The sequence below is a fragment of the Neofelis nebulosa genome, chromosome 18, assembly GCF_028018385.1.
Source record: "Neofelis nebulosa isolate mNeoNeb1 chromosome 18, mNeoNeb1.pri, whole genome shotgun sequence".
Taxonomy (NCBI): domain Eukaryota; kingdom Metazoa; phylum Chordata; class Mammalia; order Carnivora; family Felidae; genus Neofelis; species Neofelis nebulosa.
In genome coordinates this window covers 6,221,869-6,238,303 of record NC_080799.1, presented here as the reverse complement: position 1 = coordinate 6,238,303, position 16,435 = coordinate 6,221,869, and the positions used below count along the sequence as shown (strand labels likewise).

At 42.9% G+C, this 16,435-nt stretch overlaps 1 protein-coding gene across 2 annotated transcripts in view; it reads left to right on the top strand.

The window, feature by feature from the left end:
- The window catches only part of KPNA7 (karyopherin subunit alpha 7), a 102,811-nt gene that overhangs the window by 82,716 nt on the left and 3,660 nt on the right, over positions 1-16,435 (top strand). For both annotated transcript variants that reach the window (XM_058710806.1, XM_058710807.1), the window contains exons 3-8: positions 1,587-1,669; positions 2,099-2,367; positions 3,747-3,829; positions 5,842-6,105; positions 7,516-7,749; positions 10,148-10,330. In XM_058710806.1, coding sequence (XP_058566789.1) covers positions 1,587-1,669; positions 2,099-2,367; positions 3,747-3,829; positions 5,842-6,105; positions 7,516-7,749; positions 10,148-10,330 — 1,116 coding nt within the window. The remainder of the gene's footprint in view (positions 1-1,586; positions 1,670-2,098; positions 2,368-3,746; positions 3,830-5,841; positions 6,106-7,515; positions 7,750-10,147; positions 10,331-16,435) is intronic.

The following is a 16,435-nucleotide window of genomic DNA, read 5'->3' as shown; positions in this document are numbered from 1 at the left end:
CACTGAGGGTTGATGGGGGTAGGGGAGAAGGGAAATGGGTGATGGGCATTGAGGAGGACACTTGTTGGGATGAGCACTAGGTGTTGTATGGAAGCCAATTTGACAATAAATTCTTTTTTTTTTTTTTTTTTTTTTTAAAGACAGCTAGGATTTTAATGGAGATTACGCTGAATCTGTAGACCAGTTTATAAGAGTATTGCCATCTTAACAACATTAAGTCTTCCAATTCATGATCATGGGGTATTTTTTAATATATTAGTCCCTCTCTAATTTTTTAAAATAGTTTCAGCATGTAAGTCATGTGCTTGTTTTGCTAAATTTATTCCCAAGTCTTTTATTCTTCTTGATGTTATTGTAAATAAAATTATTAATTTCAGCTTTGGAGTGTTCACTGCTACTATATAGAGATGCAAGTGATTTTTGTATGTTAACCCTGCAGCCTAGCTATGTCTTGTTTGTTAGCTCTAATTTGTGTGTATGTAGGGGGATTCCTCAGGATCTTCCATATACAAGTTTTTGTCTTCTGCAGATAGAGACAATTTTACTTCTTTTTCCAATCCGGATGGCTTTGTTTTTCTTACCTAATTAATCTGTTTAGAACTTCCAATACTATGTTGAATAAGAGCAAGGAGGCATCCTTGTCTTGTTCCTGATCTTAAGGGGAAAGCTTTCCATCTTTTACCATTAATTGTGATGCGAGAGGTGGGATTTTTTTATTTTTATTATTTATTTATGTATTTATTTTAATATGAAATTTATTAAATTGGTTTCCATACGACACCCAGTGCTCATTTCAACAGGTGCTCTCCTCAATACCCATCACCCACCCTCCCCTCCCTTGAGGGGGGATTTTTTTTATAGAAAAAAAAAATGACCTTATGAGGTTAAGGAAGTTTCCTTTTATTTCCAGCTACTCTATCATGGAAGGGTGGTTGAATTTGTCAAATGCTCTTACCCTGCATTTATCGAGATAATTTTGTGTTCCTCCCCCCATTAATTCTATTAATAGAATTAATATTCTATTAATATGTCCTACTACATTGATGCTCCCATATTGAACCACCCCTGCCTTTCCAGATTGGATCCCAGTCGATCAGGATGTATAATCCTGTTCATACATTGATGCATTTTTGTTTCCTAGAATTCTTCTTTTCAAGATTAGCTGTTTTTCTTGAATAATCTTTTTGGCTCAAAACAAATTGGGCTATAAGCCTTTGGTCAGTTTCTAGAGTTTGGAAGTTTGATTCTACTTGTGTTGTTGTTGGTGGTGGTAGTGGTGGTGTTTTGGAGAAGAGAATTTTTGGAGATCCTTACTCTATTTTTGCTGATCATAACTAGCATGTTCTTCATGGAATGAAAAGGTGCTGGGAATCCAAGTGATTATAAGAATTACCCCTTCCCCAGAGCATGGGAAGGGTCCCACAGATCTGTGTGTCCTATAAGACCACCAAATGTCTTTCTCTCCCCTAATGCAGACCAGCATACTGCCCAAGCCAGCTTGTTCTAATCAGATAGATGGCTAGACCAGATGACCTTCATGGTTCCTTTTCGCAGAGACTCTGACCCAAAAACATCTCTCCTTGCAGGTCAGCCTCAACCTGCAAGAAATAATCAATGGTGTGAATGCCTCAGATCCAGACCTATGTTTCCAGGCCACCCAGGCAGCCAGGTATGGCTAAACAGACTCTGCTATTCATAGGTTCCAAGCTAGGAATAAGTTTCAGGGGACTTCCTGGTTTTGTGGCAGTGACAAAATGCCCACACAACATAAGAGAAGGTGAGTCCATTCAAAAACAAGACTAAATTGTTCCTCTACACTGTCCTTGAGAACATCTTAAGATATGCAAGTGTTGTCAGAGATGAATTGCTTAATTTAAATTGGCCTCTATAGGAATCTCTGCTCATAGATAATACCTGAAGGGAAAAATGTTGCTTCATCACTGCCAAGTGCCATGGGCTGGACTTTAGGATATTAAGTGGCTCTGGCCCAGCTGTTAGTCTTGTTTGATAGCTAGAAATGCCAAGAGCATTTATAAAGGAGGTTCTTAATATCAGACTCACATGACTTGCTTTTATTTTTTTCCCTCTGATTGCGAAGGAAAATGCTGTCCCGTGAAAGGAACCCTCCTCTAAAACTGATTGTTGAAGCCGGGCTCATTCCCAGGCTGGTGGAGTTCCTGAAGTCATCACTTCACCCCTGCTTGCAGTTCGAGGCAGCCTGGGCTCTGACCAACATTGCTTCTGGGACTTCAGAGCAGACTCAGGCGGTTGTGGAAAGTGGGGCCATCCAACCTTTGGTTGAGCTCCTGTCTTCCCCCCACATGACTGTGTGTGAACAGGCAGTGTGGGCCCTTGGTAATATAGCAGGTAAGACTCTCCTCATAAAGGGCTAGGAAACCAGTGGGTCAGGCACCTGGCCTGGCATGCTATGGGAGTTCTTTAGGTAGCATCATAGACTTGATCATCTGAGTTTAAATATCTAGAAACAGTGGGGAGGCTCTGACAGGCTTTTCCAAAATTCAGAGTCAAGTTCAGAGGCTGAAAATTAAAGCTGAAACTAGATGATGCAGTACATACTGAAAGCTAAAGGCCGCCTAAGGCCATCTGCCAATACTGGGGTCCTATGGCCTCAGGTCTCAATGGCCTCAGGAACAGAAGACCATTCTTTGACCCATGCACTGTGACATTTATGACACACCCATTCATAACGCAGGACCTTGAAAAAATTCTACCTCCAGTAAAAGTTGCCAAGGGAATGTAACAAAAGATATTTCCTCAGTTTGGGGTAAAAGTCTTCCCTGAAAATGCAATCCTAAAATGTCCTTGTGAGTTTGGGGCTTGCTGCTGTATTTCCTGCATGGGCCAGGAAAGCATGAACTGAGGAGTTAGTGAGACAGGGTTGAAAGTTCTAGCATTCCTGGCTGGATATAAATACAATACTCTTGGGGGGGATATGAACTCAATTGGGCCCCTCTGGATTTTGACAAATTAAGATCAGCCAAATGTTAGCAGTTTCAAGTTCGGAGAGTCAACAACCCACCATGACTGAATCAGCAGAAGCAAACACTGTGATGAGACCTCCAAGGACTTAGGGTATTGGGATAGCAAATGCAGAATATAAAGTAAGTCTGCGTGGTAAATGCTTGCAGAAATGAACCACCTATTACAGAGACTTTGTCCCTCATTTTGTCTGGTTCAGTAAGGAACAGGCAAAATCGGGTGGTATAAAGTAACATATGCCTTGTCCTGGTGGTTGAACAATTACAAACTGAGACTTCTAGGGTCTCAAATTGGTATTCTCGCTTGAGCAGCAGATAGCAGATGGCTAGCGTCTACCCATCCCCCAGACTTGGTTTTGAGTTGCTTTTGGAAGCCTCTGTCCCATGCCAACATCTTCTGGGAAGACAATTTGGCCTGTAATAGCCTTCATCTTCTTGAGAACCATGCTATGAAGTACCATCGGCATTTAGAGTCTCGAGGACAATTCCTGGGCTATTGGCTGGCTCCTTGATGTGTCCACAGACTGCCTATGACAGTCATTGCTGTGTGGTGCCCACATCTGGTCTATCTACCCAACCAACATGATGGAGACAGAGAATCTAGTTCATGGCTATCCTAAGTATTTGCCCAACCCAGGAATGCATTTTGGCATCTCACCCTTTGCACAGGCTTTTAAAAAAGTAGTTGCTTACCCCCAGGATTCTCTTTGTTCCCTGTTTAGATGTCACATTCTTATCTATTTGAAGGTGATGGCCCAGAATTCAGAGACCTGGTTATCTCGAGCAATGCCATTCCACATCTGCTGGCCCTGGTTTCATCAACCATACCTGTAAGTGTCTTTAAAGTAGAAAAGCTAGCTAGGTGACATGTTTCTGAAATTGTGGAAGTATTTTCAAGTCAGTTAGGTCATATGGGTGCTGCCTTGCCCCTTAGGACAGCACTTATAAGCAAGACCTAGGACTGAATATCACCTTGGGTAGAGGTTGATGGAAATTTGCCCCCAGGGGTCACTAGTGCTGATTTTACTTTTGGGGGGGTGGCATTGGAAGAGTTCCATTAGAGTTTTTCTAAAATTATAATCCTTCAAAAGTAGATGACTAAGCTCTCCATTCAAGGGGCACAGATAGAATTAATGGGTCGCCAGTTCTGTTCCTGGGTACTGGGTCTTGATTTGAAGCTTAGAGTCAAAGTTGATTGATGTGGCAACAATAGAGCTCCCCCACCCCGACCCCACTGGAGATAAATTTGGGTTTTAGATTTGCTTCAAACAAAAATGAAGAGAAGGTAGCTTCTAAAAGCCAAGGGAATACCCAGCCCTCAGGGTGGGAGAAAACCTGATCTAATGGAACCAGAAAAAAGCTGACATGACCAGGGAGTTCACAAGGAGAGAGCAATGTAAGAAGACAAGTAGGGCAAGGGACTTAGACTTCCTCATGCTTCCCTCATGACAGAGGGAAGGCTTTGAAGGATCTCAAGGCAGGAAGTGAAGTGATCTGATCTTTTAGAAAGACCCTTCTGGCTGCTTGTAAAATGATAGCAAACGGAGATGGGATGCTGCCATGTTGGACATGGGAGATAGAAAGAAGCAAGGATGCCCTCCGGTTTTGGGTTAGCTTGTTATGACGGTCCTCCTAGAGAAATGGGAAGAAGGAGGGAAGAAGGAATCAGAGCCTTAGTTGTACATATTAAGTTGAAGAGTGTGAGAGACACCATCGTAGCAATGTCAGGATGGATAATGTTGGTCTAGATGATTGTGCACGCATCTGTCATCCAGCTGGGCAAGATCAACTAGAGCAGGGCTAGATGCTTACTTTTATAAATAAAGTTTTATTGGAGCATGGCCATCCCCATTTATTTATGCCCATATTGTCGGTTGCTTTTGTAATGTTACAAGGGCAAAGATGACTTGTTGTACCAGAGAGACCCTATGGCCCATAAAGCTGAGAGTGTTTACTATCTGGCCTTCTATAGAAAGAATTTGCCCCAAACCCTGACCTAGAGTATGAGGAGAGCCTGTGACTAAGTCTTAAGAGTTCTGACACTCCGAAGACAGGCAGAGCCCACCCCAAAGACTGAGAAGAAACAGCCCATTTGGCGATAGACATGCAGGTTTGGGGTCATAGGTGCCAAAAAGAGCTTTTCCAAGAGGGGTACTAAATACCTCTGATAGGGATGGTAACTTTAAGACTGAAAAAGCAGCTGTTGGATTTGGTGACTTGGAAAAAGCTGATTTCATCACTAAGTAAAAAGAAGTAGGGGCAGAAATCAGACCAGAGGGGTGGAAGAACAAATAAGAAGCTGCAAGGTAGACGCAAATATAGACACATCCTTGAGGGCTGGACTCTAAAAATAGAAGCAGGACCATGGCTAGAGAGACGGAGGGGTCCCAGAGTGTGGGAGTGATCCAGGGCAGAAAGGTGGTTGTGGGGACAGAATCTTCAAAGGCAAAAATGGGATCCAGATGTGGAGTAGGAAGACTGACCCCTGAACAAAGATCAGAAATGTGGTTGCCACATGTTGGTAGGATTACTAGGCAGACCAAGCAACTCCTGCTTGACCTTTGTTTTGTCGATGAGAAATGAAAACAGGGTCATCAACTGAGTCCAGGTGGGAGGGACATTTTGAAGAATCCAAGGAAACCTACATATAACATTTGAATAGGAAACCTAAACTCGTTCTCAGTCTCCCTAGTGTACATCACTATTGAGAACAAAGTCTGCATGAAGCTTAAATTCTTTGCTTCACACTGGTCAATAATATTGATGAAATATGGCAAGGACATGTAGCCATTGGCCTTTTTCCTTCTTTGCCCTGATGCTAGAAGCAGTCTCCTTGTTACAGATCACGTTTCTGCGGAACATCACATGGACTTTGTCCAACCTTTGCCGAAACAAGAGCCCTTACCCCTGCAAGAAAGCAGTGAAGCAAATGTTGCCCGTGCTCTTCCACCTCCTGCAGCATGAAGATGACGAGGTTCTCTCGGACACCTGTTGGGCCCTGTCCTACCTCAGTGATGGCTGTAATGAGCGCATCGGCCAAGTGGTAGACACAGGCGTCCTACCCAGGCTGGTCCAGCTCATGACCAGCTCGGAGCTCAATATCTTGGTAAATGTCCCTAGTCCTGCCTGTCTCTGCATGAACCTTCCAACTAGCATGTGGGAGTCATACTCACTTGAGTGAGACCTCTCCCACCATCAGCTCTAATACTTTACCTAGAACAAAGCTTGTGGTCTGCATTGCCCTGGTCTCTGCTACTGTCTAGCCAAGGACTTGAATGTATTTTGATCGAAAAGCCTAGTGGATGTTAAGTAACTTACTTTTTCTTAATCTGGTAACTAGAAAGTATAGAAAAGCACCACATTGAAATTGCTTCTGGTCCCTCCACCCTTTTGTGGCCTTTCCTTCCAGTGGTCTGTGCATGTGGATGTTAACCAGTTGGCTAATGCAGGGTATGTGTGAGTGTGTGCGTGTGTGTGCTAACGTAAAGCTCATTATAACATTTAAATTTCTTAAGGGTAAAAGAAAATTCCCTCTTATCCTCTCCCCAGTTTGTTATTAGACTACTGAAATAGTCTAGGTAAAAATGAAACAAAGTCAACATCAAATACTTGGCTAGGATAGGAAACATGTCACTTATAAGCTTCTTGAAGATATGCCTTAAAACATGGGTGCCCCTTTTGACTTCTATGGCTAGCCTTGTATATTTATGCAGGCTTCGCAATCATCTGTGCCTAGATTAGCATAATATTATTCAGACATCAAGGTTAGTTTGGGGGGATGATATTGAGAGGAGGGAGGGTATGAAGAGAATAAGAAGAAATAAGAAGCTGTATGTCCTGGGTGTCGAGGGCCCATTTGGAACCATCCTGCCAAGGCTGTGATTGGCCTATTCCACCTCTCACTTGAGTAGCAGATACCTAGCATGAAAGGCTAGGAAAACTCTAGAACTGTTGGTGGTCTGTGCTGGGGCAACCACTACAGTGCAGAGAAACCAAAATGAATGCACAGTCAGCCCTCAGAGGACTGTTGTCTTGAGCCCAATTGCAGACCCATCCTGGGGACCTTCAGAGTTGAGAGGGTGTTTGTGAACACATCAACAAATGCCATTGGGATCTCATTAGCTCCAATTAAATATACAGCAGGAACCTGACACTCCTGCTAAATACAAATTCAGTAGAAGTTACCACATTATAAATACTGTAATCAATTTAGCAATTTTCCCAGTGTAAGATTATGGAAAGGACAGTGTCATTTCTTAATAAAGCCATCCCTTGACCTCTGTTTCACTGAACCTGGAACTGTTGAGAGGCTAGCAAGTACCTTCAAACTATGCAAATGGCTACAGATGTGCTGAATTAATAAAGATCATGGATTTGATCATCATTCACAGGTTTCCTGAGCACCATCAACATAGCAGGACGCATATTTGGGAGTGCACATAGCTTGGTGTGACTGTCCCCTTCTGTTGTGATAAATTGGCAAAGCTTGCTTACACTTGCAGCCTTGTTCTTCCAGACCCCCTCTCTCCGCACTGTGGGGAACATCGTCACAGGAACGGATCACCAGACCCAGGTGGCCATTGACGCGGGCATCCTGAACGTGCTGCCCCAGCTCCTGATGCATCCCAAGTCCTCCATCCAGAAGGAGGCGGCTTGGGCCTTGAGCAACGTGGCCGCAGGGCCCTGCCAGCACATCCAGCAGCTGATTGCTTGTGGCACGCTGCCTCCCTTGGTGGCTCTGCTAAAAAACGTAAGTGGTACACTCTGTGACAAAAGGCTGTTTTCCAATTGGCCCCACGTTGAACCCCTTCAGGAGTTCAGACACCACCTAAGAAGCAAATTAATCGAGATCACAACAGAGCTATGAAAGCTTAGTTTCCTAATTCTCCCTGGGGAAAAAAAAAAAAAGGAAGAGGCATCCATTTTGGACAACCCATTAAAGACTTAGGAGACTAAACAAGCATTGTTCAATGAAAAGGTGACCCCTCCCACCCCTGCCCCACCCCCCCCAGCTCAAATATTCAGAAAAAAATCCTGAGCTGGTAAATATTGGCTTATCTTTGGTGTTAGAAGAATGTGGCATCCACTCTACTTGTCAAGAGAGGGGGAAGTTTTGTTGTTTGAGGAGGAAGAACCTATTGGGTTATAGTGATATTGTACACTGGATTGTTTTCAGCGTAGAAAATCACATTGATTGGAGTGGTAATATATACTGAAAATCCAGATATAAGAGTAGAAGTAAAACAAAACCTCCTTCTTCCTCCAGATTCCCACTTCCCTCCCCAGGACAACTCCTATCCGTCAGCATTTCTTTTTGTCCCCTTTGAATGGATGGGCTCAGTTTAACCATCTATAGGTGACACAAGCCAGGAGTGGTTTTGTCTGGTTGGGGGCAGGGAGGCAAGTGGAATAGGATGGGAAAGAGAAGCTGCCGGTGGTGGTCCTGCCCTGGGGTTGGATGGTGGGTTCCTAGGTGTGCAACCTGAATCAAGGCATCTTTTAATCTATTAGATGCTTCCTATCCTGTGTGCCACCATGAGTCTATATAGATTCTCATCAGAAACCTCCCGTCATGGGGGCACCTGGTGGCTCAGTCGGTTAAGTGTCCGATTTCAGCTCAGGTCATGATCTCATGGTTCCTAAGTTCGAGCCCCACATTGGGCTCTGTGCTGACAGCTCAGAGCCTGGAGCCTGCTTGGGATTCTGTGTCTCCTCTCTCTCTCTCTCTCTCTCAAAAATAAACAAACATTAAAAAAAATTAAAAAGACATCCAGCCTTGAATCAAGAAGTAATCTTACTTCAAATTGCTTTTTGAACTACAGTTGGCTTGGAGCCCGAAGTTGTTTTTGGTTATTGAGTTAGTTTCTTTCTTTCTTTCTTTCTTTCTTTCTTTCTTTCTTTCTTTCTTTCTTTCTTTCTTTCTTTCTTTCTTTCTTTCTCTCTCTCTCTCTCTCTCTCTCTCTCTCTCTCTCTCTCTCTCTCTCTCTTTCTTTCTTTCTTTCTTTCTTTCTTTTTCTTTCTCTTTCTTTCTTTCTTTCTTTCTTTTTCTTTTTCTTTCTTTCTTTCTTTCTTTCTTTCTTTCTTTCTTTCTTTCTTTCCTTCCTTCCTTCCTTCCTTCCTTCCTTCCTTCCTTCCTTCTTTCCTTCTTTTCTCTCTTTTCTTTCTTTCTTTCTTTCTTTTCTTTCTTTCTTTCTTTCTTTTCTTTCTTTTCTTTCTTTCTTTCTTTCTTTCTTTCTTTCTTTCTTTCTTTCTTTCTTTCTTTCTTTCTTTCTTTCTTTCTTTCTTTCTTTCTTTCTTTCTTTCTTTCTTTCTTTCTTTCTTTCTTTCTTTCTTTCTTTCTTTCTTTCTTTCTTTCTTTCTTTCTTTCTTTCTTTCTTTCTTTCTTTCTTTCTTTCTTTCTTTCTTTCTTTCTTTCTTTCTTTCTTTCTTTCTTTCTTTCTTTCTTTCTTTCTTTCTTTCTTTCTTTCTTTCTTTCTTTCTTTCTTTCTTTCTTTCTTTCTTTCTTTTACACTGAGGTCACAGTTTTCCCCAGCCATAAAATGGGAATAACTCCTTCTGCACAGGGATAGAAAGATCTATGATAAATTACTCCCAGATCTCTGGGCAAAGTGTTTCTTACAAATGCAAGGAATGCATTGAGTGATATTTCAATGGTCTTCCTCTGACACCTCTGGTCTGGCTCATTCCCTGAGATCACTTTGTGTGCTCAGCTTTGTAGCTATGGAGCTTCTTGTCCATAGTTTCCCTGCATCCGAAAGACTAAGGGCATCTGCCCTTCCCCTCCTCGCGCTCTGTCTCTCTCTCTCTCAAAAGTTAAAAAATAAAATAATTCCAAGGATAATTTCTAATATATATAGATTATCTGGATTGGTTTATGTTCGTTATATTATTCCCATAACCTGACTTAAGGAAATGAGTCCATTCCAACTTAGAACTTCCTCTAAGTCCTAATGGAAGCCTGTCTGCTCCTTGGCTTCTCAAAGGTGCTATCCTCTGTTCAAGAACTAGAGGCAAATTGCTGATGTGTTCGACGTAAATTATATATACAGTCTTGGCTGTCACCAGCCTACCTAGAAATTGAACTAAGTTAGCATTGCTATATTTAAGTTCTTCAGGATCCATAAAGATTGTAAACATTGTTTCTTCAGGGAGAATTTAAAGTCCAGAAAGAGGCTGTTTGGACCGTGGCAAACTTCACAACTGGAGGCACCATAGACCAGTTGATCCAGCTTGTCCACTCTGGAGTCTTGGAGCCACTGGTGAATCTGCTTACCATCCAAGACCCCAAAATTGTTACCATCATCCTTGATGTTATCTCTCTTATCCTCAAGGTGAGCTGCTCTAAGCAGGTTGGTTTTTTTTTTTTTTTTGTTTTTTTTAAGCAGTTTGGTTTTGAAATAGCAGTCTCCAAATCGAAGGCATTTATTTTGGTTCTTAAAACCCCTATGTGGATTCTCTTTCCACTCCCCCAACCCTCCTCCTGTTCATGCATCCTATGGAAAACAAAAACAAGAGGCCTTTCAAAGAAGGCCCATCTTCATTTTTTCAAGTGAGTGACCATATGCCTAACATAGTTTCAGATGCTCAGGATACCACAGAACAAAGTCCTTGCTCTGGTAGAGCTTATATATTAATGGGGAGAGAAACAGACCCAACAACTGGGAGTTTATGTGATGAAGGGTCAGTCGCTGATGGCTCAGAGCGGGAAGGTAATGGTGATCCCGTCAATGTAGTAGTCAGGAGAAACTTGTCTCAGGAAGAACATGCATGCAAAGACCAAAGAGAAATGAGTGAATCTTATGGATATCTGGGGAAAGAGGGCTCAAGGATGGGTGGGAGCAAAGGGATGGAAGGTGGTGGTCAGGCTCAGAGCATCCATATCACATAAGGCATGTGAAAACCTTGGCTTACTCTGAGTGAGATGGAGAAACCAATCAAATGTTTGAAGCCAGGAAAAGCAGTCCTGTACAACACATGGCTGGCTCTTCTAGAAGGCTAAAACATAGGATACACCTGAAAGAGAAGCAAGGAGTTAGCAGAGATAGATGCTGAAATTGGACTACAAAGCCTTGAATTAGAACTCCAGGAAAGTTTTACTTCTGAAATAAAGGCAAATTAAGCCAATGTTCATAAACCATTTGTGTCAGTTCTATATTGCTGCATGATCAGTTACTCCCTACTGGTCTAAAACAAATACAATAAAACCTTGGATTGTGAGTAACTTGTTCTGTGCATGTTCTACAAGACAAGCAAACATTTCTAATAAGTTTTAACCTGATAAACAATCTATGCCTTGCAATACAAGTCATACATGATACCGAATGTCCCATGATCACAACTGAGCCAATGGTTCTTCTCTCTCTCTCTTGCTACTGGATTGTGGGTGATCATCTTCCATGCTTGGGTGCTCAGTTTCAGGCTGCAGTGTTTGGCAGAAATTGACGATTTTTCAGAATGTTGGAAGGTGCCCACAACTGGCACTAGTGTATTTTTTGTCACTTCAAAGCACCTGTGGACAGTCCTTTGCTTTTCCATACAAGAGTAAGCTTAGGAATTCTCCCATTCTAGGTCAGGTTGCCTGTAGATATAGACCCTTTACTCTATGCCTTATTGCTAGTTACATTAAATACAGTATATGACAAGAGTTTAATAATTACTGTAGTCAACATCCATGCGAGCTTAGACGTGGCCCCCAGGCAGAAAAAGATTGAAAAGAAAGATGGTAATAAGGAGATGATTACGGTGGAAGTGAAGAAGGAAATCAAGAAGTATGAACGAGGTATGTGAGTGGCTAAAACTGCAAGATTTTAGAAGAAGTCGACGTTGACCATTTGCACAATATTAAAGAAGAAAGAAGGGGGCTGGATGCAGCAAAAGGCTATCAAATATCAAAGCAATGGCCACATGTTCTGGAAGATGTAGAAAAGTTGCTTCTGTTTTAGATAGAAGAAACTAGCAGGTGATGCTGTGCCCAAGAACTTTGTCTGCAAGAAGGCAAAGGCCTTGTACACCAACCCCGTAAGTAAACTGCCAGGTATGTCAACAGAAAATGAAGTCTTCAACGTTTTTTATTTATTTTTGGGACAGAGAGAGACAGAGCATGAATGGGGGAGGGGCAGAGAGAGAGGGAGACACAGAATCGGAAACAGGCTCCAGGCTCCGAGCCATCAGCCCAGAGCCCGACGCGGGGCTCGAACTCACGGACCGTGAGATCGTGACCTGGCTGAAGTCGGACGCCCAACCGACTGCGCCACCCAGGCGCCCCAGAAAATGAAGTCTTCAAAGCAAGCAGGGACTGGTTTGATAACTTTAAGAGGAGAAGTGACATCCATAGTGTTGCGAGACATGGAGAGGCTGCGAGTTCTGACGCTAAGGCAGTTAAAGCTACTGCCACCGAGTTCCAGAAGCTCATGGTTTCCAAGTGTGACCTGCCAGAACAAGTTTTTAACTTGATGAGCCAGGGCTTTTTTGGAAAAAGATGCCAAAGAGGACCGACATTACTAGATAAGAGCACATAATGCCCAGTCACAAGCCCACAAAAGACCGTCTCACCCTCGTGCTTGGTGCTAATGCAAGCAGGGATTTTATTTTGTTTTTAATAATTTTTTAAGTTTACTTATTACTCAGAGAGCACAATCTGGGGAGGGGCAGAGAGAGAGAAACAGACAGACAGACACAGAGACACAGAATCTGAAGCTGGCTCCAGGCTCTGAGCTGTCCACACACGTGGGGCTTGAGCCCATGAACCATGAGATCATGACCTGAGCCAAAGTCAGAAACTTAACTGACTGAGCCACCCAGGTGCCCCACAAGTGGGGATTTTATTTTATTTTTTTATGGTTATTTATTTTTGAGAGTGTGTGTGTGTGCGCGTGTGTGTGTGTGAACGAGGGAAAGGGAGAGAAGGAGACACAGAATTCTAAGCAGGCTCTGAGCTGTCCACACAGAACCCGATGTGGGGCTCAAACTCACAAACTGCAAGATTGTGACCTGAGCCGAAGTCAGCCTACTGAGCCACCTACTCAACCTACTGAGCCAGCCAGGTGCCCCGCAAGTGGGGATTTTAAAGTCAAGCCCCTGTTCGTGTATCATTCCAAGAATCCATGAGCCTTCAAGAAATGCAAGGTGCAGAAGAGCCAGTTAAACATTATGTAGAGGTCCAACAGTAAGTCTTGGGTCACTCATATCTTGTTCATTGGGTGGATCAATGAGGCCTTCAGTCCTGCAGAATTTTAGAAAATAATTTGTCACACAAAACCTTACTGGTTATGGATAATGCTCCTGTTCACCTGCCAGGCTTTGAGGACCACATACTGAAGGAACTTGAGTTCATTAAGGTCAAGTTCCTTTCTCCCAACACCATTCCAATTTTCTAGCCCATGGATCAGGAGGTTCCTTTCGAACTTTAAAAAGCTTCATAGCAAAGCACTATTTCAGCAATGCTTCAAGGTGACCAAAGGAACAAACCTTACCCTCCGAGGGTTTTGGAAAAATCATTTGCACATCATGAACTGCCTCAAGATCATTAATAAAGCCTGGTATGGGATCACCAAGAGAACCCTTGATTTTGCTTGGAGAAAACTGTGGTCCGATTGCATTCTTGGACATGATTTAGAGGGGCTTGCTTATGAATAGAAGCCAGCAGTTGTTGATGAAATTGTGTTCTTGGGAAAGGCCATGGGACTGGAGGTGAATGAGGATGACATTCAAGAGCTGGTAGAGGAACATGGCCGGGAGCTGACCACTGACAGACTGATGGGTCTGCTTCGTGAGTAACAGCAAGAGGTTTTGCAGGAGATCACCTCTGCAGAGGAGAGAAGAAAAAGAGGAATCCCTCACTTCAAATGAGATTATGGAGATGTGTAAAATGTGGGAGACAGTGCAAAATTTTGTAGAAAAGCACCACACAAATAAGACTGTAGCAGTGTGAGCAATTAATCTATTTAACAACAATGCAATGTTATTTCCGCAAAATCCTCAAAAGGAGCAAAAGCAATGTCATTGGATAGGCTCCTTGTTAAAGTTACATGAAAAGAAAAAGATTCTATTGAGCCAATAGATAGCAGTGATTCCATTAGTGATAGTGAAGTTCGTCCCACAAAATAACCCTCCTCTCCCTTGTCTCCTTCACACCAGCCATAAAGATTTTCAAAGATAAGTGCAGGTTAATTAGTGTTTCTTTATATCTTGTATTTATTTTGTATTATATTACAGTATTATAATGATTTTTATATGAATATTTTGGGTTTGTGGAATGATTCATCTGAGTTCCCATTATTTCTTACAGGGAAATTAGCTTTGATAGACAAGTGTGTTGGATTACGAGCATGTTTCTGGAACGAATTATGTTCCCAAACCAAGCTTTCACTTTATTATCTCATCTAGATTCTGGGGTTAGGAATCTGGGGATAGCTTAGCTAGATGGTTCTGGCTCAGGGTCTATTATGAGATTCAAGGTGTCAACTGGGGCTGCAGTTTCATCTGAAGGCTTGATGAAGGCTGAGGAGCAGCTTTCAAGATGGCTCACTCGTATGCCTGGAAAGTTGTCACTTTCCTGGACCTGGAGCTCTTCATAGGACCATTTATGTGTATTCTCATCATGGTAGCTGGCTTCCTCTGGAACAAGCAATCTAGGAAAGCAAGGTGGCCGCCCCAGTGGCTTTTGTGACCTAACCTTGGAAGTCATTCCAACAACATGGAATGGATTGGTTACACAGATCAGCCCCACTCAACGTGGGAGGAAACTATACAAGGGTGTGAATATCAGGAGTTAGAGATCATCTGAGGCCATCTTGAAGGCTGGCTATATTCATCTGGTTAAGGTCCTTTTATATGCGACGAAGCCGTTTGAAGAATTTCAAAGTAACACCAGGGGATTCCTTTTAAAAGCTCACTTTAATCATCCTTTTCATGTAACTGTCTTAGAAAGAACTGACCTGAGTCAAGAACAGATTTGAAATAGCACCCAATTAGACATGAAGACTGAGCAAATCACATGGATGAAGCATAGAGACTTGGCCGCCCGTAGACAAAGTTGGACATAACGACATAACACATTGGTGAAAGCACACTTGTGGGCTGGAGAAATTGAACTTCATCTGTTTCATTTGAATTAAACATTTGGGATTTTTTTTTCCTTGGAGGCATCTGGGAAAACCACATCTGATAGATCAGAGAAAGGCACTGGAATAGCAGGTTAGGAGGACAAGGTAGCAGAGAGCCTCTAATGGCCGGCAGAGTGCAGCTTGAAGTGACTTTGGGGCTGTTTGCTCTTTTACCAACATCCAGAATCCTTCTCCAGGGCTCTGCTTGCCCTGGGTCATCCCACATCCCCCATCTTTCTTTCTGAGGCTATCCTAGCTCATTGGTCCTGCCTTGGTTTCTTCACTGAAAGCCAAAACTCATTTTGGACCCCAGATAGGACCAATGAGTGTCCAGCTTTAGACAAAACAGTACAGACTCTCATCAGGTAGACAGTGTGACATAAATAAGGTTTAATTTGGACCCCAGGAGGTTTTCTTATTGCTCACAAAATAAAGAGCAGAGCTCTTCGGAGATGACACCAAAGCTGCTTCTTTATTTCTCTTTCCCCAAATAGGCTATTTAGCTAGCTGGATTATTCCCTCTTCTCCTAATAAGCAACACTTAACCCTTCAAAAAGTTGTCCTTGCCATTCCTTGTTTTGGGAATGCTGGGAGTTTCCTATGGTTGGCCCTGGCGCATCACTGTTTTTCAAGAAGGTGTGTTACTTCCCAAGCCGTTTATGCACATCTTCTATAACATAAACCACTGATCATTTACTGTGTTCTACTTTCTGTATTGCAACAATTATCTACCTGTCTGCCCCAAAAATGAGTTATGAAAAGGCCTTTTCTAAATCCCATCTTGAGCTCTAGTTTTGTAGGCCTTGCCCACAGTCTATGTACAAGTGTTTGAATGAATGAACAGCCCCAGATGATAAATCCGATGATGAGCATTGGATTAAATCCACTCATGTTATTTGTTTCCAGGGACTTGGTTATTTGCCATGGTGTTGCTCAGGGTCCCCTTAGTCTTACCTCTCAAGGCTTTACGGTGAGGGTAGGGCCAGAACACCTGTATTTAAATAGCATTACTTAGGGTGCCTGGGTGACTCAGTCGGTTGAGCATCCGACTTCGGCTCAGGTTGTAATCTCATGGTTTGTGGGTTCGAGCCCCACATTGGGCTCACTGCTGTCAGTGCAGAGCCCACTTCAGATCCTCTGTCCCCCTCTCTCTTTGCCCCTCCCTGCTCATGTTCTCTCTCAAAAATAAAGCATTACTTGAACATTCTTTCAAACTGTATTACTATTTTTTTTTTTTTTGAGAGTGAGAGGGCACAAGTGAGCAAGGGGAGAGAGACAGGGGAAGAGAGAGAATACCACGAAGGGCAGAGAAGGGGAGACAGAAACAGGGCT